This window comes from Macaca mulatta, chromosome 11, assembly GCF_049350105.2.
Source record: "Macaca mulatta isolate MMU2019108-1 chromosome 11, T2T-MMU8v2.0, whole genome shotgun sequence".
NCBI classification, from domain to species: domain Eukaryota; kingdom Metazoa; phylum Chordata; class Mammalia; order Primates; family Cercopithecidae; genus Macaca; species Macaca mulatta.
In genome coordinates this window covers 24,675,704-24,698,635 of record NC_133416.1, presented here as the reverse complement: position 1 = coordinate 24,698,635, position 22,932 = coordinate 24,675,704, and the positions used below count along the sequence as shown (strand labels likewise).

Here is a 22,932-nt window from a genome sequence, read left to right as displayed (position 1 = left end):
TTAGACAAAAATTGTTCACCTCTTTAAAAAGGACACTTTTTTTAGAAAGAATATTTTCCTACAACATATTTTTATTGGAAAATACCCAAATAATGAAATACACATTATTTAATTTAATATACCTTTAGATTCTAAATTATGACAAGTTTGTCTACAAGTATTTATCCCATTACATTTACCTAATTATCTTCTCAGCAAACTAAAAAAAACCAAACTCCATTTCATTTCTCATTTTCCTTCCCTTTTGCCAGTTGTTGCTTCTTTATTCACTCCTTGTCAAATGATTCGTTCCATCTACATTTGTAATATCCTTTATTTTCTCAATGCTTCCAAGTTAAAAAAAAAATCTCTACTTTTGTTTTCATTACTAAGCCTATGCTTCTCCTTAACTGTTGCTTTCAACTCTCTCAATACCTCTTCACTTTTCTATCAAGATGGCCAGTGATATTCACAAAACAATATTAAGTACAAATGCAGTGAACACAGTGAACAGGTGAGGGATGATGGGTGGATGAGGTGGCAGTGCCTGCCTGACTGTTTTCACAATATGTTGGTGAGGAGCTGAGTTAACCTACTGGAACTAGAAAATAGCTTTGTTTATGTCTATGATCATGTATAGGGTGGATGTTTAAAAAGAGTTACCTTTATGTGATATAAATAGCTTACTTTCTTATGATTTGACTTGATATAGAGAAAGAATATTGAGAGTAGGAAAAAACCATGCACAAACTCAAAGTGCTTTTTCTATTCTTTCACTCAACACAATCAACACAGACTTCTGTGATCAAATGCATGGGGATTTCTCCCTACCAACAAGCAAGCAATCAATTCTGTGGTGGACCCAGCTGGGTGTCTTCCAATTCAGTTTCAACACTGTCTACCTAGATATAGAATCATATCCCACAGGATGAGGGTTTAGTCCCTGAGACTGCCCTCGATTTTAGATGCCAGTGGCAAGCCCCAGGTTGTTTTACCAGTGCTTCTGACTGACTTGCTATAAATTGGGGATTCCACAACCTCCTCCTTGGGTTCAATTAATTTGCTAGAGCAGTTCACAGAACTCAGGGAAACACATTTACTGTTTATTATACAGGATATTACGAAGGATGCAGATGAAGAGATGCATGCAATGAGATATGGAGGAAGGGGTGCGGAACTTCCATGCCCTCACGAGGCACATCACCCTCCAGAAACCTCCAGGTGTTCAGCTATACAAAAGCTATTCAAATCCTGTCAATTTCAGTTTGATTAAACCATTGGTCACTGGTTTCAGCCACCCTTTCCTCCTCAGAGTTTGGGGGATGTGGCTTAAAGTTCTAATCCTGTAATCATGCTTTGGCCTTTTAAATGATCAGCCCCCATCCTGAATCTACCTAGGGGTCTCTAGCCACCAGTCTACTAATTAGCATACAAAAAGACATCATTTTGGAGTTTCTAAGGATTTTAAGACTTGTATGCCAGGAAACGGGGTCAAAGAGCAAATTTATGTTTCATAATTTCACAAATATAAAGACTCCAGCTCCCAGAATAAGATTCAGCTAGCACATTCCTTAATGGAAACTGGATGACAGTCAGTTAAAGGTTGTTGACAACCTGAAATGCTGATATTCTGTGCTGAGTAGAGAGACCCATATGTTTTAGACAAGCAGGTGGCACAGTTAATATTCTGTAAAGAAAATTGAGAATCTTTGACTTGTGTTTACACAGAATTCCATTCTGTGAAAATGGTTCATAGCACAAAGCCAAATTTTTTCTCAGAAAATAATTTTGAATCTTACTCACAGAAATACCAGAAGTGTATGCCATGAATCATGAAAGAGACAATTAAGATCTGCAAAAATGTCAGGACAGATGCTACTGTCCAGTACTGTATCTAGTAGGCAGTGCAGCTGGGATGAGTCCACAGAGCTGACGCCAGGATCTTACCCTCTGAAATATGTCACTTCCCTGATCATCTTAATGTTTGCTGGTTTAGTTCCCTGACTTAAAAAATCTGTGTAATTTAGAAATTCATAATGCTGTTTCTGTATCTTTTTTCTCTTCCTTTCATTTGCTTTGCCTTTCACAAACTTCTCCCTATCTTTCACAGACATAATCTCAGATCTAGGTGTCATTACAACAAGAAAGAAAAAGTGTTTCTGAATGGAGTTCTTATATCTATTATATAATGTCTGGCCTCCCCAGTGCTATTCAGGAGCACCATGGGCCATGATTGGATAAAGACATCCTTGCTGCATCCCACCCTGCTGTGTAAACATGTATATTCGAGAAGCGGCTCAATTATAAGTCACTGCATGCAGTTTGGAGCATCTGCTACTTGCATACATGTCTAAAAGCCCAGTGGAGTATACGGGCTCATGTGGGGACTGGTGCTCCTGATATGGACCGTATTTTCAGCTGTTCTCACAATGACTGCCCAACTACTGCATCTCTCTGAGTGGATGGACCTGCCCACCCCTATGCTCCTGCTCAAGCCTCCAGAAGTGAATTCATTGCATCTCTCCAAACATGTGTTTTAAACTTCAGACCACCGAAACACACTCTTCAGATGTGGTAGATATCCATTTCCCTGTTTTTCTGTGATGCCATTAACAGATGAACAGAATTTTATTCATAAAGATATGAATTCATGTAAAACAGGAATATTTTCTTGGGTGGGTTTTCTCATATCTAAGCATGGTATTAAATGATTATGAGGGGAATCAAAATTGGAGAGTCTAATGGAGGGATACCTTGCTGTGGATAGGACAGAGATAAGAGCGAGAGAGGGTGGGCTTGATGGGGCTGGTTAGAGAAAATGTTAGAAATATGTCTAGGAGAGAAACAGGCATCCACTGGAAGATTTTATGAAGTTTCTGCTGTGCAGTGGCCCCACATCCTCCATTGCAACTTCTAGTCAAATTCAAACGTCTTGCTGTGCTTTTGGAGTTGTATTTATTCTTTAGGATCTGTAAGGGAGGGCAGATTCTTCTCCTTTTCACTCAGAGTAAGTGCTGCATGCACCCAGCCCTGTGTGAGCCTCTCCCCCAACACACCAGTCTGTCCCATTCTCACTTTATTCTAGCTTCACTGGTTTCCTTGATGGCCTTTCAGCATACGAGGCATGCTCCTCCTTAAGACCTCTGCACTTGGTGTTTGCTATACCTGGAATGCTTTTGAAGGACAGTAGATTATGACCCCCAAAACATACCACTACCACACGGGGATTACTTCAAGCTAAAGATGCTTGAAGAACAGCAGATGCAAGAAGGACATTCTTATCTTCCCTTTTTCTAACTGAAGGCAGGAGATTAAAAACTCCCAGGTGAAAGCTGCCCTCCATATGCTAGGAAGAAAGAAACATTCTTTGATGGCGAGGCATAGCCAAGAGAATTCCGTACAAGCAGACTTAGTTAAAATAAATCTTGTCTTCCTTTAGCCTCGCCATAGTTTAGTTACTTTTCCACAATTGCGTCTCTTTGTTCAACCTATACAAAATCAAGTAAGTTCTTTTTGTTGGTTTGTTCTGAAACAGGGTCTCACTTTGTTGCCCAGGCTGGAGTACAGTAGTGTGATCATGACTTACTGCAGCCTTGAACTCCTGGGCTCAAGCAATCCTCCAGGCAGCGTCTCAAGTAGCTGGGACCACAGGCATGCACCGCCACATCAGGCTAATTAAAAATATATTTTTTGCAGAAACAAGGTCTCACCATGTTGCCCAGGCTGGTCTCAAACTCCTGGGCTCAAGCTGTCTTCCAGCCTTGGCCTCCTAAAGTGCTGGGATTACAGGTGTGAGCCGTAGTGCCTGGCCTACACGTATGTTTTGCCACATCTTTGAGTCCTACTTTTCTTATGAGGGCTCCCATATCCTGTAAAACTTACATTAAATACATTTTAAAACTTTTCTCCTGTTAATCTCTCATGTGTCAATTTAATTTTCAGACCCAGCCAGGACCCTATGAGGGGACAGATAGAGTTTTGACTCCACTATACTCTTCTTTCAGATATTCACATGGCTTTCTTCTTCACCTCCTTCAGGTCCTTACTCAAATGTCACCTGGTGAGGACTGACTTAGTCACCCTGTTAAAAATTGCATCTTTCCCAGCTCACCCAAGTAAATTATTTATTTTGTTTTTCTGATTCCTCCATTAGAATTAGGAGGGCAAGGTGTCCCCTGTACCTCTGCTCCTGGTTTATTCACGGCCTTATCCTCAGTGTCTAGAACAGCACTAGGCACATAGACGTTGCTCAGCAAATGTTTGTCGATTGACTGAATGAGTGCAGCCTGAATAGGCCCAGTCACTTCCAGCTACTAAAATAACAAATAAGTGGTTCTCAAAAGATAATACTAGAATCTTTCTAGCTGTATAGACCAGTAAGCCTGAGTAGGAAGACAAAAAATAAGCATTCATTGAAATCCTTCCTGGAAACACTGATATTCTTTAATCCAAATAATTCTGTGTACTTGTTCAATAAATTATAAAACAAATGTGTATTAGAAAAAACAGATCCTCCTTGAAATATTTATGTTTCAAAAGTTCCTTCTTTCAATTTTCTCTGCCTGTACTAGAGAAACACAAATTACACATGGCACTAATCTCCCTTTCTTTGGAACACATTTCCTTTATCATGCAGTCATTTCAAATATGAAAAATAAAATACTGCTAAACACAAGACTACTTGCTGGCTTAAACAGTGGATAAGAGTTGTTTTTCTCTGTGTTTGTAGTTCTGGCAGATTATCCAAAAGATTAATCTTTGAAAAGACTTTTTTATTATTTCTGTAGAAAACATTATTTTAAAGCAATAATCTAATGAAAGTACTTCTCCTTCATACAATTTAAGAGATTTGATTGAAAAATAACATGAATACAAATCTCTATATGGAATGTGTATTTCGCCCTGTTCGATCAATGATGTAAGCTACTGCAGGGAACCAGTACAGTTGCCCCAATACCTGGGGCAAAAGTATTGTCTGCCCCAGAGGCAGTTTTATCACCACTTGTCTCCATTCCTCCTCCGTGAGCAAGACCCTACTGCTTGATTCTGAAAACACAATATTAGAATCTTTCTAGCTACATAGACCAGTAGATATAAACAGGGAGACTGAAAATAAATATTCACTGAAATTCTTCAGAGCAGCTTCTGCCACTTCTTGTTCTAGATCATATAGAAAATATGTCTGGGCCCTCAGCCAACAGTGACCCTTGAAAAAAAAAAAAACACCTGCTTTGAAATTGATTATTTCAGACAGATTTCTTTAAGTCAGGGGAAAAAATAAACATATACTGGCCCAGACTCTACTTTTTCATGTGAAATCTGCCACTTAGTTTTTAGAATAAAAAACTTCTCTGATTCCTATCTAGGCTACCAGATTCTTCACTTAAAGAGAAGCCCCCTTTTGTGAGATGCTTAACTTTTCAGCTTCCACTCTTTATATGGTGAACATACAACTTATTATTCAAATAGGGACAAGTTTGAGAATAGAAGGGGTAACTATTAAAAATTATGGCCAGAAAAAGTTACAAACTGATATTGTGTGAAGCAAACAAAGTTGTATTGTCTCTAACTATTAAGAAGGAGAATGAAATTACTTACTAAGGTCATGTAATGTGCTAAGTGATTTATATCTATTACCTCAATTTCAAAACCATCCTCTGATATTGAGGCTTGGGAACATTTTCAGTCATGAATCTGAGGCTCTGTGACATTAACCCAAAGAGTCAACATGTCGTAGTCTAAAAGGAATTTTAGGAACTCAGCTCAGGACACTTTACCATCAGGACTATTGATTTAGCTGTCTGGAGGAAATGCATTAGATACACATTTTGGCTGAAAGCCAAATGTTAAAATCAATAATTGACAAGTCAGATATCACTAGAATAGGAAGAACTTTGGGGAGACAAGATTACATTTGAAACCTTACCAAACATTTTCAATGTCAACATTTGGAAGTTTGACAATATAGTGAAGGAAAAGTAATTTCTCAGCACCATCCACTGGTGGATTATTCCTGTGGTCTCTGTCTGTGTGTCTGCAGTCCTACAGACATGCCTACTTTAACAAGACTAACATTTAGCACATAGTGGCAGGAACTGGGATTCGCTGCTCAGCAAATGCCCCAAATCCTGGATCTTCTACTACTGAAAATGTTTGCCAGTCTAAAGCAATTATTTTGACAAGTGTTTGTTTCTTAGTCCCAAAACAGACAACACAGAAGAAAACTATAAGGAATTGACTTCTTAAATTTGAATTTTGACTGTGGAAGCAAAATGCACATTGCAATTCTCTGCTTTCTCTAACACTGTCTTTTTTCTTCCTATTTGTTATTTATTCATTCAATCAGTATTTATTTATTTATTATAATTACAACTTTTAGATTCAGAGGGTACATGTGCAGGTTTGGATATATTGTGCGATGCTGAGGTTTGGGGTACAAATGATTCCATTATTCAGATAGTGACCATAGTACCCAATAGGTCATTTTCCAGTTCTTTTCTCCCCTTCTCTCTCCCCCTTCTAGTACTCCCCAATGTGTATTGTTCTCATCTTTATGTCCTTGTGTACTCAGTGTTTAGCTTCCACTTATAAGTGAGAACATGTAGTATTTGGTTTTCTGTTCCTCCATTAACTCACGTGGGATAATGGCCTCCAGCTGCATCCATGTTGCAAAGGACATGATTTCCTTCTTTGTATGGCTGCATAATATTTCATCCATATATATGTCACATTTTATTGATCCAATCCACTGTTGATGAGCATCTAGGTTGTCAATAAATATTAAGCACTTTTTTAATGTCTCAGGCAGCATTTCAGGAAACGGGGATACAACAGTGAACAGAAGACAGAAGTCTCTGCCTTCATGGATTCTATATTCTGGGCCTTAGGGATATGGAAAATAAACAAGACTATAAATTAAATATATAGCATATAAATAGTTTTAAGTGCTAGAGAGAAGAATAAAGCAGGGAAGAGGGATATGAGGAATTCTGTATTGTGATTGGATCAAAGATGATTTCTCATGATATTGTTTTTGGAGTATTTATTCCTCATGGAACTTTTTGAGGGCAGATTTAATATTTAACATTCAGTTCTTCATAACAAGATGTAAAGAGTTCCAATGTAGGACTTTTTTTTCCTTGAAAATCTCATTGTCTTAATGGAATTAAATAATGTAAAATTAAATATAGTTCTTCAAGGTTATTTTGTCTAATGTTTTGAGTGTCAGTATGTAAAATAACTCTATGAAGACCTGACTTATTTAATGTCAACTCTGTTATTCTGCTTTGTATTATTTAAAATTTTATAAATATTAGTTGGCAGAATAATGATGTGGCGTTTTTCCTAAGGTTATATTCCAGACATGCTCTGACTTAATATTTCCTTTAACTGACAATTTACTCTCCTAGGTAGTAAATAATACCTCAGAATTTTTTTGTATATAAAACTAATAGCTTTCATAATAAATTTACTATTGCAGCATTTTCTTCTTGCAATATTAAATATTCACTTACACTTCACTTGACTGATAGAATTTCAACATAGAAAGCACATAAAGAGATTGTCATTGTTTACCCCTATATTGCGTATAAGAATTGTAGATTGCATATTGCTTACAAACAATAAACTCCGATGACACTCCCTGTTTGTGCTGCTCACATTGATGCCCTGATTAGGTATCAAGGGGACATACATGATCACTTGATCATTTGTCACATGCATGTTCAGGGATGTCAGCACTGGCATTGATTTGGATGTTTGTCTATCTGACTATTTAACCTTCCAAAAGCTAAGTCTAAATAGCTACAGTGTAACAGTAGATTCTGGCCAGATGCTGAGACTGAGGTAGAATTCTTGCCCACCCCTCCTGTCTCAAATTCAATTATCCCTTGGAAGGGGCACAAAAGTATCAGTCATTGGAGTGGCAGCCTCCCAACCTTGTTCCTGTCTGGTGACCAAAGCGTGGAACATGGCATCTCAAAGGGTCATAACAAAGTTCATTCTGATCCTAGGCATTGTTAATTGCGTGGTTGGATTTTCACCGTTATTTGCCTGTTGAGTTTCCTCAGAATCTGACTTCCTAGTCAGTAGGCGCAGTCAACAGATGAGGGCTTCTTAGCTTAACTGATCTTATGAATTCCATTAGGAGGGATGAGAACCTGAGTTAGGTTCTAGCAAGTGGTTCCCAGGCTTCATAAGTATTTACCCTTATGCTGCAGTTATAGCATCATTAGTTACAACTGTTGCTGAAGCTTGAATTCAAATAAAAAGCAATTAGATGTTAATTCCAGTACTCAATTCACCTGCAACTGAAACTTAATGATCTGGCAATTTGAACTTGAATATGAAAAAGGAATTGCTTTAGCTTTTTTGATCCTCTGATTTTATTGTCTGCCACAAAAGAAAAGCAAATAATACACAGCATCAGTGCAAAGCATGGAAAAGGGGATAGGAGCCACATTCGCTAAAAATTCTAAAAGCTGGTCTATAGCTCTGCTCCAGAATTACCTGAAGGTTGGATGGCGGTGAAGTCCATTATTTAATCCGACAATTTCCTAGACATCACAAACAACAGGCCGCAAATCTCAGATCAGGAAATGCTTCCTGGAACCCTGGATGTGATCTAATGTCCTCTTTTTTCCAAACAACCACAGACATCTGTGCACACCTCTGCTGTGACTTTGGTCACATCTCCCTGCATACACAGGAAGTCACTTGCTTGTTGGTTGCCCCTTTTCTTGATTATGTTTTCAGAAGGAAGATCTGATTTTAAATTCAATTTTATATCCCAAGAACCTAGCACAGTTTTAGGTAAGAACTCAGTAAAAATCACTACTACGACTTCTAAAATGACTACTACTATCAGTACTGCTGCTGGTAGTACTGGAGTGCTAGTACTATTCCTGATTTTGCTGCTGCTACCATATCCAGTGTAGCTGGTGAGCTAATGAGGACCCCACTCAGGCACATGGGATATGCATACACATTTCCACATTGGGGTTCTTTTCAGTCACCCCCCAGAGATGGTCATGGCAGAGGGAAGATGTGGAGGCATTCTGGATGAAGGGAAAAGTTTAAGAGTTTATGATAGAAAAACCACTCATATTGCAAAGAGTGATATGATCACTGTGAATTTGCTATACCTCTTGGATTTTACAATATTTCTATCATTTGTGAAATTTTGTATTTTCTATAGCGTATTTGGTAAAAGGTATGATTGCCCTAGCATGGTGATGCTGTAGAAGGAGATGAGAATTTGATTCAACATCATCTAATACATATTTTATCAATAATTAAGAAAACATTTGCTAACCTAATGAACTTAAACAAGTCTCTGAGTCTCAGCGTCAGTTTCACTGTCCATAAATTCAGAATAATGTAACCTGTCTTCTCAGGCTATTTTGAGGATGCAAAGAGGAAACAAATATGAAAGTGATTTGCAAGCTGCCAGGTACTAGGCAACGTAAGGTGTTACATGGCTGTGACAAATTTTCCTTCTGAACCTCCTGTAGCACTTTGTACTGAATGGCACGTTCAGCTGGTTGGAGGCCAGAGCCATGGTCTTGTTGGAAATAAGTACCTGATATGAGGTACAAAGACCTGGGAGCAAAGCTCTGCCCCACCGTTTCACTAGTTATGTGACCTGAGATAAATTACTTGAGAAAAGAATCTTAAAGTCATCCCGCTCATGGGTTACTGTGAGAATTAAGTAGAAAAATATCTGTGCAGGCACCTGGTGTACTGCAGGCAGTTGGCCAGTGTTTACACAGCATTTCTTTTAGGGCAGAGAAAGATACAAATGAATCAAAATGGTTTGGAGTAGGTAACCTGCAAAGAGGAGAAAGCTTGGACGCTGCAGACCTGGCTTCCTACTCTGCCCTGTATGACCTGAGCAAGTCCTAGAACCGCTCTAAGCCTGTTTCCTCAGATGAGAATTGGGAGGAATAATGATGATAATAATAATAATAAAGCATTTCCTTAATTATCTCTTAGGGTTGCTCTGAGGACTAAAAAATATAAGATATCAGCAGACATGGGATAGGAACTAAACATTTAGCCTATCCTCCCCCAAAGTTTAGCATCATGCTCATGATAATTCTCCTTATTTTTAAAGATAGTCTTAAACCATGTCCAGGTGTTTTCTGTTGATTCAAGAAGAGCCTAGGATGCACTTTTGACAAAATGTTTGCAGTCCAGTATAAAACTTTACCTTAGCCAGGCGTGGTGGCACGTGCCTGTTGTGCCAGTCATTTGGGAGACTGAGGCAGGAGGATCGCTTGAGCCCAGGAGTTTGAGGTTGCAGTGACGGCACTCCAGCCTGCGCAACAGAGTGAGACCCTGTTTCAAAAAACGAGGACGACAACAACAACAAAGAACAACAACAAAAAACCTTTACCATCTCTGGAAGCCACCTTTTGAGTGGCAAAACACCAATGAAAATGAATGAAGGTGGAGAAGAAGAGGAAAGGGAGAGGCAGCTGATGAGAAACGGAGGGCTAGTGTAGGAGCAAGAAGAGACACTCGGTCTAGCAACTTTGATAAGATGAAAGCTTTCTTCCTGAGCTCTTCTCCCCTTGTCTGCCTTGAGCCCTTCTCTCCTGTCCTTCTTTCCATTGAAACCTTCGTGAAGGCAAAGCCAACGAAGATCTCGAGAGTGCAAGGGGAGACAAAGTGTGGCGGGAAGAGCACCTCCCCGGCAGGCTGAGGAAGCCTGCCCACACCGCAGGGCCCGCTGCAGGGGCAACCTTACTGACTAGGCTGATTCCTGGCAACAATGAGGCTGGGACAGTGTAACAATAAGAAGGAGAACACCTGCCACGTATTGAACTTTCACTGTGTGCTCTACCAGTACCTTCTCAGTGGACTCTCAATGAAAGTCTCATAGGGCAATTCTGCAGCCCTGTCTCTTTGCCCAGTCATGGAGTTAGTAAGCTGCAGAGGCAGGACTTGAAGTCAGGTCCCCCACTCCACCGTCCCCTTTCAGCTAAGGAGGTCGAGCGAGCATTTCTGCGTGAGGTCATTCAGAAATGGTTTATGCCAGCAATTTTATTCATCTTCCTAGAGGTGGAAGTGGTGAATAAGCTCTTTTACTCATGACTAAGTGGAATTTATTTCTGGTAGATTATTAAGTGGAGGGTCATATAAAGATTTCCCCATAGAACAAACATGGCTTAGACTTGAGGGGCTACCTGGGGAGTAGCCTGCAAGCCAGCCCAGAAGGGTGAGTTTATCCCAGTGATGCTGGTAGCTGAATAGCTCTGCTGTAGCTGAATAGCCCAACAGTCTCCAAAGTTAGCTATCCAAGTCTTTTCTGGACCTGGATGTTGGAATTGATCAGTACATCTGCAACTGTAATGATTATTTTTGTCTTTTGACATATCTCACCTGAATCTGAGAGCTGATGTATTTTTCTTAAACATTTTTTTTCTTTTACTGTGAAATATTCTAGTCACGCACTTTGGTGGCTAGAAGAGTGAATTAATAGTAGTCTAATCACCCTGGAGATGCTATGCTTCTGTGAGCTGGCACTGAGGTAAGGCGGCACATCTCTGTGGAAATGAGAAGTGAATGAATCTGCCCCTCATTTAACTGGCTGTTCTTTTCTCTCTCTCTGTTTTCTCTCCTAGGAAACAAATGGAAGACTGCTGCGACCCTGCCCATCTCTTTGCTATGACTAAAATGAATTCCCCTATGGGGAAGAGCATGTGGTATGATGGGGAGTTTTTATACTCTTTCACCATTGACAATTCAACTTATTCTCTCTTCCCTCAGGTTAGTATAGAGTTGGTTGCCTTCAATATAGTTTCTTAAATTTCTTGGTATCATAGAAAAGGGATAAGTGAGTTTGCCTAACTCATCAGATAGACTTTTTGTTTTCTTTCTTCTCTCTTAACTTTAAATGCTTTTCTTTATATCTGTCATTTGTGTGTGTGAATAAATCACATAGTCTTTTGATGCAAGGGTGGAAGCAGGATATTATAGAGTTACAGTTTTCCTAGCCTTTCTGATTTGAGCCCTGAGACTGAAGGTAGCAAGAAATGAATGATCAGGGACTTGTGGAATTCTAGTGTTCTGAGGTTGGCTGTGGAATGCCCGTAAGAATTTGTGTGATACTGGAATGTTTTCTTAGGACTGATGTTGCTCAAGGAGTGGGGACCATATGATGAGAAGTTTGCTTCTTAGAGCTCTTGAATGTGGTTAGATTACTGCTGTGAAATGGAGGAGTGGTGGATACGGAGAGGAATAATTCAACTTGACCACTTTTGAAGTGGTCTAAATCAAGCTTTGCTTACTTAATATCTCTTCTTGGTTTTCTGAGCATTGAAATAAAATGTTTTTCTAACATACATGTAGGCAGCAAGTGGGGGGAAAAGGGAAATTTTATTTTAGGGAACTCTAGCTGTGGGGAGGGGAGATCTTAGGCAAAATTGCAATTAGGGAAAAATTCAGAAATGAATTGTGGCCTCCCCAAGACCTCTTTTAGCCTCCCTTGGTTTGCTCAGATGATTGTACAGAAAGAAAATTTTGAGCCTTGGAAGGTGGGACTGAACCTTTCATGCATCTCTGTTAATAGTCCTTGAGACTTTAAAGGAGGAATCCCACAAAGTTGAGACACAGGTTCTGCCAGATCCAAAGTCACACTCTCTATGAAATAGCCATGCTGACTAGCTCATCCTTAGCTATTTTAGTCTAGTTTAATGGTTTTAAAATGTAGTGATAAGGTTTTTCTTTTAATTTTTGAAATAGGAAATAGAAGCTTTAGTTTATTGCCAGTATCTACGTGTTTTCTCTCTCTTCTTCATCTGCCCTTGGGAGGCTTCGAAGTGTCAAAGGAAATAACTAAGAGTCATAATATACGGAACTGAATTTTGTCTCCATCTCTCACTAACTAAATTCCTTGGGTAATTACCTAAGTCGTCTGAGATTCAGCTGTCTTGTCTCTATGATGGCTAGAGCAGCACTTGTCCTATTTACCTTACAGAGCTGTGGAAAAGATCAACTTAGATAATGCGTGGAAATATCCTCTTTTTTTTTTTTTTTTTTTTTGACAGAGTCCCACTCACTGTGTTGCCTGGGCTTGAGTGCAGTAGCATGATCTCGGCTCACTGCAACCTCCACCTTTCAGGTTCAAGCAATCCTCCTGCCTCAGCCTCCTGAGTAGCTGGGATCACAGACATGTACCACCAAACCCAGCGAAGTTTTGTATTTTTAGTAGAGACCATGTTTCGCCATGCTGGCCAAGCTGGTCTCGAACTCCTGACCTCAAGTGACCTGCCCATCTTGGCCTCCCAAAGTGGTAGGATTACAGGCGTGAGCCATCGCGCCCGACTGTAATGCATAATAAATATACTTTATAAACTACAAAGCATTATATGTTTGGTGTTAATGTGCTGATTCATACTTAGTATCTTGAGGCTGAGTCATGAAGAATAGAATTGTATTGGTGAGGGTTTTGGTAAGGTACAGCAATCTCTGTAGGTACTTTTAGCAGAAAGATATTTCAGCAGAAAGATATTTCATATAGGGAATATGCCATTTAAAAAAATCATTGAAAGATTGGAGAAATGGGAGCCAAAGGTGGTTCCTAGAATTACTGAGTTCAAGAGCCTACTGCTATAACTGTGGTCTAGGGACTGGGAAGCCCTAACTTGCATTGCTGTTAGCATGGCCACAACTGCTTCCATTAGAAATAGGGAAAGAAGATGAGTTTCAACTCTCCTCATCGTTTCAAATCTTCTTCAAATGCTTCTAATGGAGAAATGATTTGCATCCAGAATACTAGTTATGAAGAAGTCCAGGAAAGGCAATTTTTAACTATCACGCTTCATCAGGAAACTGGAAAGAGAGTGGTATAGAGGTTAAGCAAGCCAATCCACAGGATATTCTATGTACGAAAACTGCTACCAACTAGTTGTGGCATGAGGAAAAGATAAGGAAGCAATCTCCTTTAACAGTTCCTCAGGCAGAAACATTTTAAATGAAATCCAAAGTAGCTTTTTTTATAGATGAGGACTTTTAGTTATACCAACTGAATTCTAACTTTGTATTAGAAAATACATTTAAAAGGACGATTAAAAAATATAAACTAGCTTCCTATGTTAGCTGTCGGTTGCAGTAATAGGGTTGTAAGAAACATTTACTTTGTAAAGTGTGTGCAAATGAATTCTGTGCCTCTTTGTGCCAGTTGCAAGACCAAGGAAACATCCTTGAGTAATAAAGGAAGAATGCTCTTTTCTTGGGAATTGGAAGTCATTACATCATTGTGTATGGGCACAACCATCGCAAAAGGCAGAACCAATTCAATGAGTAGATTTTTTTTTAATTGCATATGTATGTATTTTCCTGCTAAGAATCTGAAATGACTAATTAATTCATAGAAATCTTGGTAAACCAGTTTGTATCACTGGAAAAATGGTATTTTCCCTCTGCTCTCACCCATTATTTCCTAGCAAAATGTTTCTAGTTTGTTATTAGCCAACAAGGTTGCCAGTTAATTGATATGCTTCATTCATGTTCCCAGTAGGAAGATAATAGTGTGTGCAGATGAGGTAGAAATGCAGGTGAGTGGGCCAGGCTCAGTGTTTTCAGCATGAACAAAGCTTCAGTCCTTTCCCTGAGTTTCAGTGAAATAATGCTAAGTCACTCATTTCCAACCTCGATTCTACATCTGTACCTTTACACTTGCCCCTTAAATGCTCTGTATATGTTAGCCATCATTATCAATGTTATTTGTTTGCCTACTTTTAACTATTGTTTTTTTGTTGTTGGTACCAAGATGCAATGTAAGGGAGATGCTCTCATACATTAGGGAACATCAATAGGTCCTGTAGGGGCTGGGGCGGTGAATCCGCAGGAGGTAACTATTGAAATGTCTGTACGTTGAGATTCCACATCAAACTCCTTTTAGTTAGTTAGTTCTTTGTTATTTGAACCTTCCACAACTTTCTGTAACTTTGTGTTCAGATTTGTTCAATTCTGCCACATAATGCTGCGTATATAACTTCATACCTCCATATGACAGTGTTTTGTGTTCTAAAAGTCCTTATCTGCTATCTCAGTAGCATCTTGTGAGCTCTTGAGAACAAGAGGGTTTTCCCTTTTGCGCCCACTGCATTGCTTCCCACTCAGTATAAATATTCATTTCCAACCACTCATGTCTGTCAAGGGCTTTCCTGTCTGTGTCTCACTTGGGCTGGACCCCTGCAGTGCCCTTGCTTGAACTGTAGGAAACTAAGCAGGGCATTCAGAGGTAGCTGTTTCCAAAGGGCTCTGTAAGTGTATTTTGGTGAGATATTTGTTGAAGATTATTAGGCATGAAGGGCAGAATTTTTAACCTTCACAGAGGATTTTTAAAACACGTGATGTATGTGTGTGTGTTTGTATTTGGGGAGGACAGTGCGATGGTATTAGCATTCCCACTTTGAGAATAGCTGCTCCCAGTCCCCTGTGTTGAGACCAGCTCTTTTCTGCTTAGCCAGGAACTGCCCCTTTTAAGCCTGCATGGTCCAGTGTTTGCAGGAATTATTGAATGAACCCTATTTTGGCCTAAGATATATTGCCCAGGAAGAACACAAATTTCCATGGAAATGAGTGAGGGAGTAGCAGGAATGTTAGAAACCACAACTGTGCTGATACCATCTGAAAAATATTTCCTTTTGGTGTTATAAAAACACGGTTGGCTCTCCATTCTCTTACATTGTGATATAAATTACAAACGACTATTCATTTCTCATCAGCATGTTCACCCAAGGCCATATGTAAAGCATCACAAAACATCATTAATGCACCCCTCATTTCCAGCTTCCTAGATTGACCGTAGGCTCCTGTCATGTTCCACTGAGCCTGGACCTGCAGCGTCCTTGGCCTGTGGGAAACCCAGCAGGACATTTTGGAGTACTTTGTCAAAATAGCCTTGTTAAAATGAAAATATACTTTTTTTTTTTTCCTTCACAGTAATGTGCTTAATAGAATTCTCTGAGCTCCTGGATATCCCTGAGTCTCACAGCAATTTTTTTTCTTTTGATAAAATTTGGATCATACTATATAATCTACAGAATTTGGTAGTTTTTTTTTTTCGACTTATTCGTATTATTGTAATCATTTCCCCTGATATATATCTTTTTGGCTGGAAGGAAACTAAGGGATCTAATGTCTGGTGAGGATTGATCTTTGCTGGACTTTTGTTAGGCTCTGTTGTTAGGCTTGCATCTGGCTGCTTTATAACAGAAACCTGATTGGGGGCAGAACCAAATAGGCGCTTATTTATCTCAAGCAATAAGGAATTAGAGGGTGGGTAGTTTAAGGCTCAGTGATGGCTACATAGTGTGCCATCAAGCTCCCAGATCCCTGTCTTGCTATTCAAACCTCCTTAGCTGATGGCCAAGGAACTTCACAGTTTTGGTTCAGGATCCCAGCAAAAAGAAGGAGTAAGCAGAAGAGGAAAGTTGGACAGATTCCTGCTCACATATCATTAATCAGGACTGAGTCACATGGACGTGTCTAACTGCAAGAAAGCCTGGGAAGTTCAGTGTTCCAGTTTTAGGCAAATGCCTTGCATTTGTCAACTGTACGGGCTGCGTCAGTTTCTTCACATGTTCTCTCAGCCCTTACAGTGACTCTGTGTGGCTGTTATTATTGTCTCCATTTCATGGATGAAGTTAAGACTGAGAGGGGTTAAATACCTTATTTAGGGTCCCGGAGCTGGTAGGTGGAAGGGCTGGGATGTGAAACCTGGCCTGTCTGATTTCAAAGGTTTTAGTGTTTACTCTCTGGTTTATTTCCTTAGAAGATGTGGGTTCTAGTGGATTAGTTCATTCTTATCACTCAGTCATCTTGAAACCATTTTAAGGTTTTTCACTTCTTTTATAAGAATACCCTTATAAGAAATGGAGAAGTTTCATTTTTTAAATATATTTTTATTTTATTTTATTTTGAGACAGGGTTTTGCTCTGTTTGATAAACTAAAAGCACAGTGGCATGATCATGGCTCACTGCAAGCCTCCACCTCCTGGGCTCAAGTGATCCTCCCACCTCCATCTCCCAGGTAGCTGGGATAACAGGCATGTGCTACCACACCTGGCTGATTTTTGTATTTTTGTATTTTTTTTTTTTTGTAGAGACAAGGTTTTGTTACGTTGACCAGGCTGGTCTAGGACTGCTGGGTTCAAGTAATCCACCCATCTTGGCCTCCCCAAATGCTGGAATTGCAGGCGTGAACCACTACACCTGGCCAAGAAATTTCTTTTGCAGCTTTTTGGGAGAAAAAAATAGAGTGTAGATATACAGGATGTGGAATCCTATACAATAACATAGTTTCCCATACAATCGTCTCTGTTTGGCTTTGAGCTCCCCAGTATCCCCTGTTGAAAGGAGAAATAAGAGCATTTACATTATTTTGAGTTTTATAAAGGGGAAATCTTGCATTGCTTCTTTGATAAAGGAATCTAGAACATGGTTCCACTACTACTGAATAATTAAGGTAATTCACCCTGCCATTCTCTTGGCCTAATGCTAACACTAGAGTACTATTTAGGGCTTGCAGTCTTAAAATCTGGATCCTAAGCCTGGCCTTTCTATGATGACGCTTATGATCCTAGACAAGTTGTGGAACCATTCTCAGCCTGAATTTTATAATTTGCACATTGGGACAAACAATACCTGGCCTTTATATTTCAGTATTATTATCATGAGTAACAAAGTTAAAATGAGATAATGGGTTTAAAAGTGCTTCGTAATGAATGCACTGTGAAAACATATGATAATATTATTACTGTTATTTTTTTTCTGATTCCAAGTCTAGTTTTCTTTTTGCTTTTTATTTTTTTTTAATTATTATACTGTATGTTATAGGGTACAATCATGCTGCTATAAAGACACACGCACACGTATGTTTATTGCGGCACTATTCACAATAGCAAAGACTTGGAACCAACCCAAATGTCCGTCAATGACAGACTGGATTAAGAAAATGTGGTACTGTTATTTTCTCTTAAAGTGTTTATGGACTTTAGCATTGCTTTGGCATTTGGGTGATGCCAGGAACCCATGGAGCAAAACAAAAACTAGAACACCACTAAAAAAGGGGTGAAATCCATTTTCCAGGACAGTGAAAAGAAATAAAGATGTTGAAGCTGGGATTTTGGAAAACATAAAGTAGTAATGGAGAATGCTATAGTCTTTGTTTCATTATATTTGGATAATAATTGCAGTAAAGTAAAAGAGCAAGGTGAAATAAGTCATTAACTTCCAGTGAATTAAGATTGTGATCTGAACAATGAATTGATATCCACTGTTCTTCAAATGACTCTGTAACTGAGAAGAGCAGGAAAATGGATCATCACTGGATGTCCAAATATCTGTTATCTTCACAGGGAAAGGAAAACAATTGATTAGAAGTGAGGTAGTGCAATGGAGTTGCTCAGAAGAATAGCTGACAGGAACTTTAAGATGTCTTGTTTTTCAAATTTAGAAATAATTATAAATTAAGACATTTCTTTAATGAAAATTTGCAGGTTGTCTGTGGTTGAGAACAAAATGGAAAATAAAGGAATGCTCTATCTTGCCATGGTGTAGATCTTTCTAAATTACTTGACAGTGTGTAAAATTTCGTACAAAGGCTGATTATGGCTCAGGATTCTAGCTTCCTGGGAATAATTGAAAAGAATTCGTGACATCAATTACCACTGAGTCACATCTCATCCTGTAGGCCTGATGGGAGTGATAGCTTTTCTTAGGAGGTGTTACTGTTCCACGTAACATTTTCTTGTTAGGTTTGCTGACATGACAGGGTGTTTCCCTGCAGAAAAACCTAGTATACCTTTATTTTTTTTTATTTGATTAGTTGCTTAATCTTGGTTGCTCTTACAGACAAAGGTCCAAGTGTAGAAAGGAATTTGCATCCTATTTTAATTTAGTTTTGAGCATTTGTTTGGATACTAGGAAGCCTCTGTTTCATTTCTATTAATATGCTCACTTGTACTTTTAAACTCTATTAGGAGTCGCTTAAATGCATAAACATATTTGATTAACTTACAGAGAGGTATCATTTCAACCCTGAATTTTCTCTGAACTTTGGATTTTAAAATATCCTCAAACAATCTCCATGTCTGGCTTAATTAATTCAGTCAAATATTCAAGATGTATGAATAGGTACAGAGAACGTTTTCAGAGTGTTTGTCTATGTTCAGATCAATTCACTATCTTCCTTCTAATTCATTGTCTTCCTTCCATTGATGGTTAAAAATTCTTAGATCACAGGTGAGCTAGCAGAACATTTTTTTAATCACTCATGGCCTGACTAGCTCTACTGTGTTATCTTCAGGGTTCAGAACTTCTGAGTACATTGAAGAGACTGACCCTAAAGCTAGACTTGCCCAACACAATGGGGAAAGGGGTTAGCTAGGGATAGGATAGGGAGTGAACATAGCTTTGGGGGCTAAAAGGAAGTCCAGCCAGTAGCCAGAAAGGGGTATTGCAGTTCTTAATGTGGGACACTGTTGGCAATAACCAGAAGATAATAAGGAGTAACATGATGTGCTGCTAGTATGTGGGATGCAGAGATGAAAATGGGTGTGGATGGAGCTATATCCAGAGATCCGGTTAAAGCAATTGACTTCAAGTTCCCAGTCTCTACGCTGGAGGTTTTGGCAACTGGCAGCTTCCAAGGGTACTGGTCAGAAGAAGGCAGAGCCTCTGACTTCTAGAGGTTTGGGAACTGGCCGTTTATCACAGCAGAAACACAAGTGAACAAGGTGAGGGTCCCAGCATTGGGGCCAAAATTAGGGACTGTTTTTGTAAGCAAGGCTGAAGCTCAGTTACTGGAACTTGGTATGAGCTGGGAGGCAGGGACCTGGGTTATGTTTTGAAATTAAGTCATAAATCAAGTTACCAGAGCCATACCTCAAAGCCAGGGCCAGAACACAAGTGTAACTTGATAGTGATTCCCATAGCTTCAGGTGACCATCCCCATTCATTCCCCTAAAGGCCAGGATTCACCCACGTTGCTCAGGGCTCAGTCTGAATCTGTAGTGACCTCAGCTGTAGGTTCAGGTGTATATAGAGGTTGAGAAGTATTCTGGATAAATGAGTAGAATTTTTCAGACAAAGACGTTAGATTCTTACTGTCTTCAATGTCTAGCTCTGTGGAGGCTGACAGTACAGAGAGAGCAAAAACTAAGTGTAAGCAGAGGATTTGGGAAAATTGTTAGTTAACTAAGAAATTACACTAGCAACTTGTCAGAAAAATAGGTAAGTGGATAAGTGTGGTGAGAAAATTTAGGATAGATGGGCGTGGGTCAACATCTGCTGATTGTAAAGGAAACAAAAGTGCTTTCTGAGGGTAAGACAACATTTTATACTCTGAAAATTATTATGCATAGGTTTTTTTCTTGCTAAGTTTTATTTTTCCTGTCTATTCAGACTCTATTCCTGAGATTTCAGAATTTTAACTCTATACAAAGAAAAAGAAAATAAGTGCTGAGAGAAATGCGATTATAAATTAAATTAATTTGATAATCACTTCACCTGGGGTAGTCTGCAGTTAATGAAGCACTGGCTAACAGCCCCATATATAATATGTATCATCTGATTATTTTGCTTACATTTTTCTGTTTCTAGAGTTCAATCCACTCTGATTTTATATATGTCTTGGGTCTAATATACTATTCAGAGGATAGTGTATTCACAAAGTCTGGTTAGTTCTGGAGCCATAATTTATAAATTTCCAATTGCCTTTTCTTGTTATAGTCTTACATAGTCTTTGACTATAACACCCAACGTCAGTAAGAATTGAAGTTGCTACAGTTTGTAGGTGCTTCGAGATGCCTGACATGGAGATTGTTTGAGGATATTTTAAAATCCAAAGTTCAGTAATATTTCTGGACTCAAGAAAAAACACAATATTTCTAGATGAACTATAAAATTTAGTGTAAATCAAAAATCTACAAAATAAAATCAGGGTTAGAATTAAATTGAAAGCAAGGATTTGATGCATTGAAAATTGCTTTACACATTGATTGGACTTGTCACCTAAATAAATATGCCCTGCTACCGGCACAACTATACTTTCCTGAAATTTTCATGATTCTATGTAAGTAAAATAAGTGTTCAACCACTCATTCAAGAAGTACTTATTGAGCAACTACTACTGTGTGGTAGGGACTGTGCTAGTTCCTGGGGAAACAATAGTGAGTAAAAATAGATCTGATGCTGTACCTATTGGATACTGTCCTCAGTGTTCCATAGGCACCTTACCTTTTACATGCCCACAGTTCTGTCCCTCTCTCCTGCTTCTTTTCCTCTATTCCTGATCTCAGGTAATGACACTATTGTCTACTCAGTCACTTGAGCTGGACGCTAGGGTCTTATGTTTGAATTTCACTGTCCAAATCCAAGTTTATTTCTTAAATATCTCCTGAATCAATCCCCTCTTTTCTTACCTCACTGCCACTAGGTTAGGTCAAGGTTTATCATCTGTTATCTAGACTAATTCAAGAACTTTCAAAAATGTCTCACAGACTGGCATGGTGGCTCATGCCTATAATCCCAGCACTTTAGGAGACTGAGGCGGGCAGATCGTTTGATGTCAGGAGTCTGAGACTAGCCTGGCCAACAGGATGAAACCATGTCTCTACTAAAAATACAAAAATTAGCTGGGCGTGGTGGCAGGCACCTGTAATCCCTGCTATTCAGGAGGCTGGAGCAGGAGAATTGCTTGAACCCAGGAGGCAGAGGTTGCAGTGAGCCAAAATCACACCACTGCACTCCAGCCTGGGCAATAGAGTGAGACTCCGTCTCAAAAAAAAAAAAAAAAAAAAAAGTTCACTATTATGAATTTGCCTTCCTATGACATCCTCCACCCTCTGCCAATTTTGTCGTTATAAAGTATAAACTGGTGTGTGTGACATTTCTTAAGTCACTCTTCACTACTTGCCATGCAGATGAGCAAGTGGCTAAATGGCAGAGTCGCCAAGTCGGCTGGAGCAGCATTCACAGAGACAACTCCTGAAGGACAAGGAGCAGCTAGTAGATATGCTGTTGCATTTTATTATTAAAAATAAGGAAATTCTACCCTCTAAGAAAGGGAACCTGAAACTACACTGGGCTTTGTAGTTCTGTAATTAGGGATGCACCAATCCTTCCCCGGGGGCGATTCAGAGACTGAGATATCACATACTTACTAAGATAGGGCAGAACTGTGGCTTTGGCCTGTTTTATCAACTTAGTGTTTATAGGGAATGGAAAGCCAGTGTAGCTATGATGGGTGACTCAGGTACAAGTCTTGCAGATACAGTTGAACAACATAGATGGCCAGAAACGGTGGGTTTTGCTTTTTTTTTTTTTTTTTCATTTTATTTTATTTTGTCATGAGCTCAACAGCATCTCTCTTTCTCTCTCTCTCCCCTCTCCCTGGCAGGTCACAGACATAAATTAAAAATAAAATCTACAAGGAAAATAACTTATAAAAGCACTCCCAGGCTCACACCTTCTATCCCTACTGCTCAGTTAGGAACACCCCAACTGGAAATCAGTGCTTGCCTCCCTCCACTTCTCTCCTGCTTGTCTGGGGCAGACAGTACTCCAGAGCTGGGCAGGGGTGGGGACAGTGGTGGCAAACAGTTAAAAATAAAGACATTGTTATCCTGGAACCATCTGGTCACCTTGGCACTTCCACGACTGCCTCCCCCAGGCAGCCCTCCAGGAGCTTGGGCTCAGCTGGGGCTGTGGAGACGCTGCTCGTGGCTGAGAGCTTGTGTGTCTGGTGGGTGCTCTCAGCCCCTGTCACATGCACTTCTCCATCTTCTAGAAAGAAACCCAAAAAAGAAAGCAGACAACTACCTTGGGACAAAGGAGAAAAATCCCGAGTATTCACACAGTTACATGGAGTCTTTATGGCAAAGAGGACATTTAGCTGCTTTGAGTATTGGAGCATCTCCTTTTTACTCAACACAAGCA

The 22,932-nt window shown here is 39.5% G+C and overlaps 1 protein-coding gene across 1 annotated transcript in view; it reads left to right on the top strand.

Moving 5' to 3' along the window:
• The window catches only part of ST8SIA1 (ST8 alpha-N-acetyl-neuraminide alpha-2,8-sialyltransferase 1), a 136,342-nt gene that overhangs the window by 36,718 nt on the left and 76,692 nt on the right, over positions 1-22,932 (top strand). Inside the window, exon 2 of the mRNA XM_001099511.4 lies at positions 11,607-11,751. Coding sequence (XP_001099511.1) covers positions 11,607-11,751 — 145 coding nt within the window. The remainder of the gene's footprint in view (positions 1-11,606; positions 11,752-22,932) is intronic.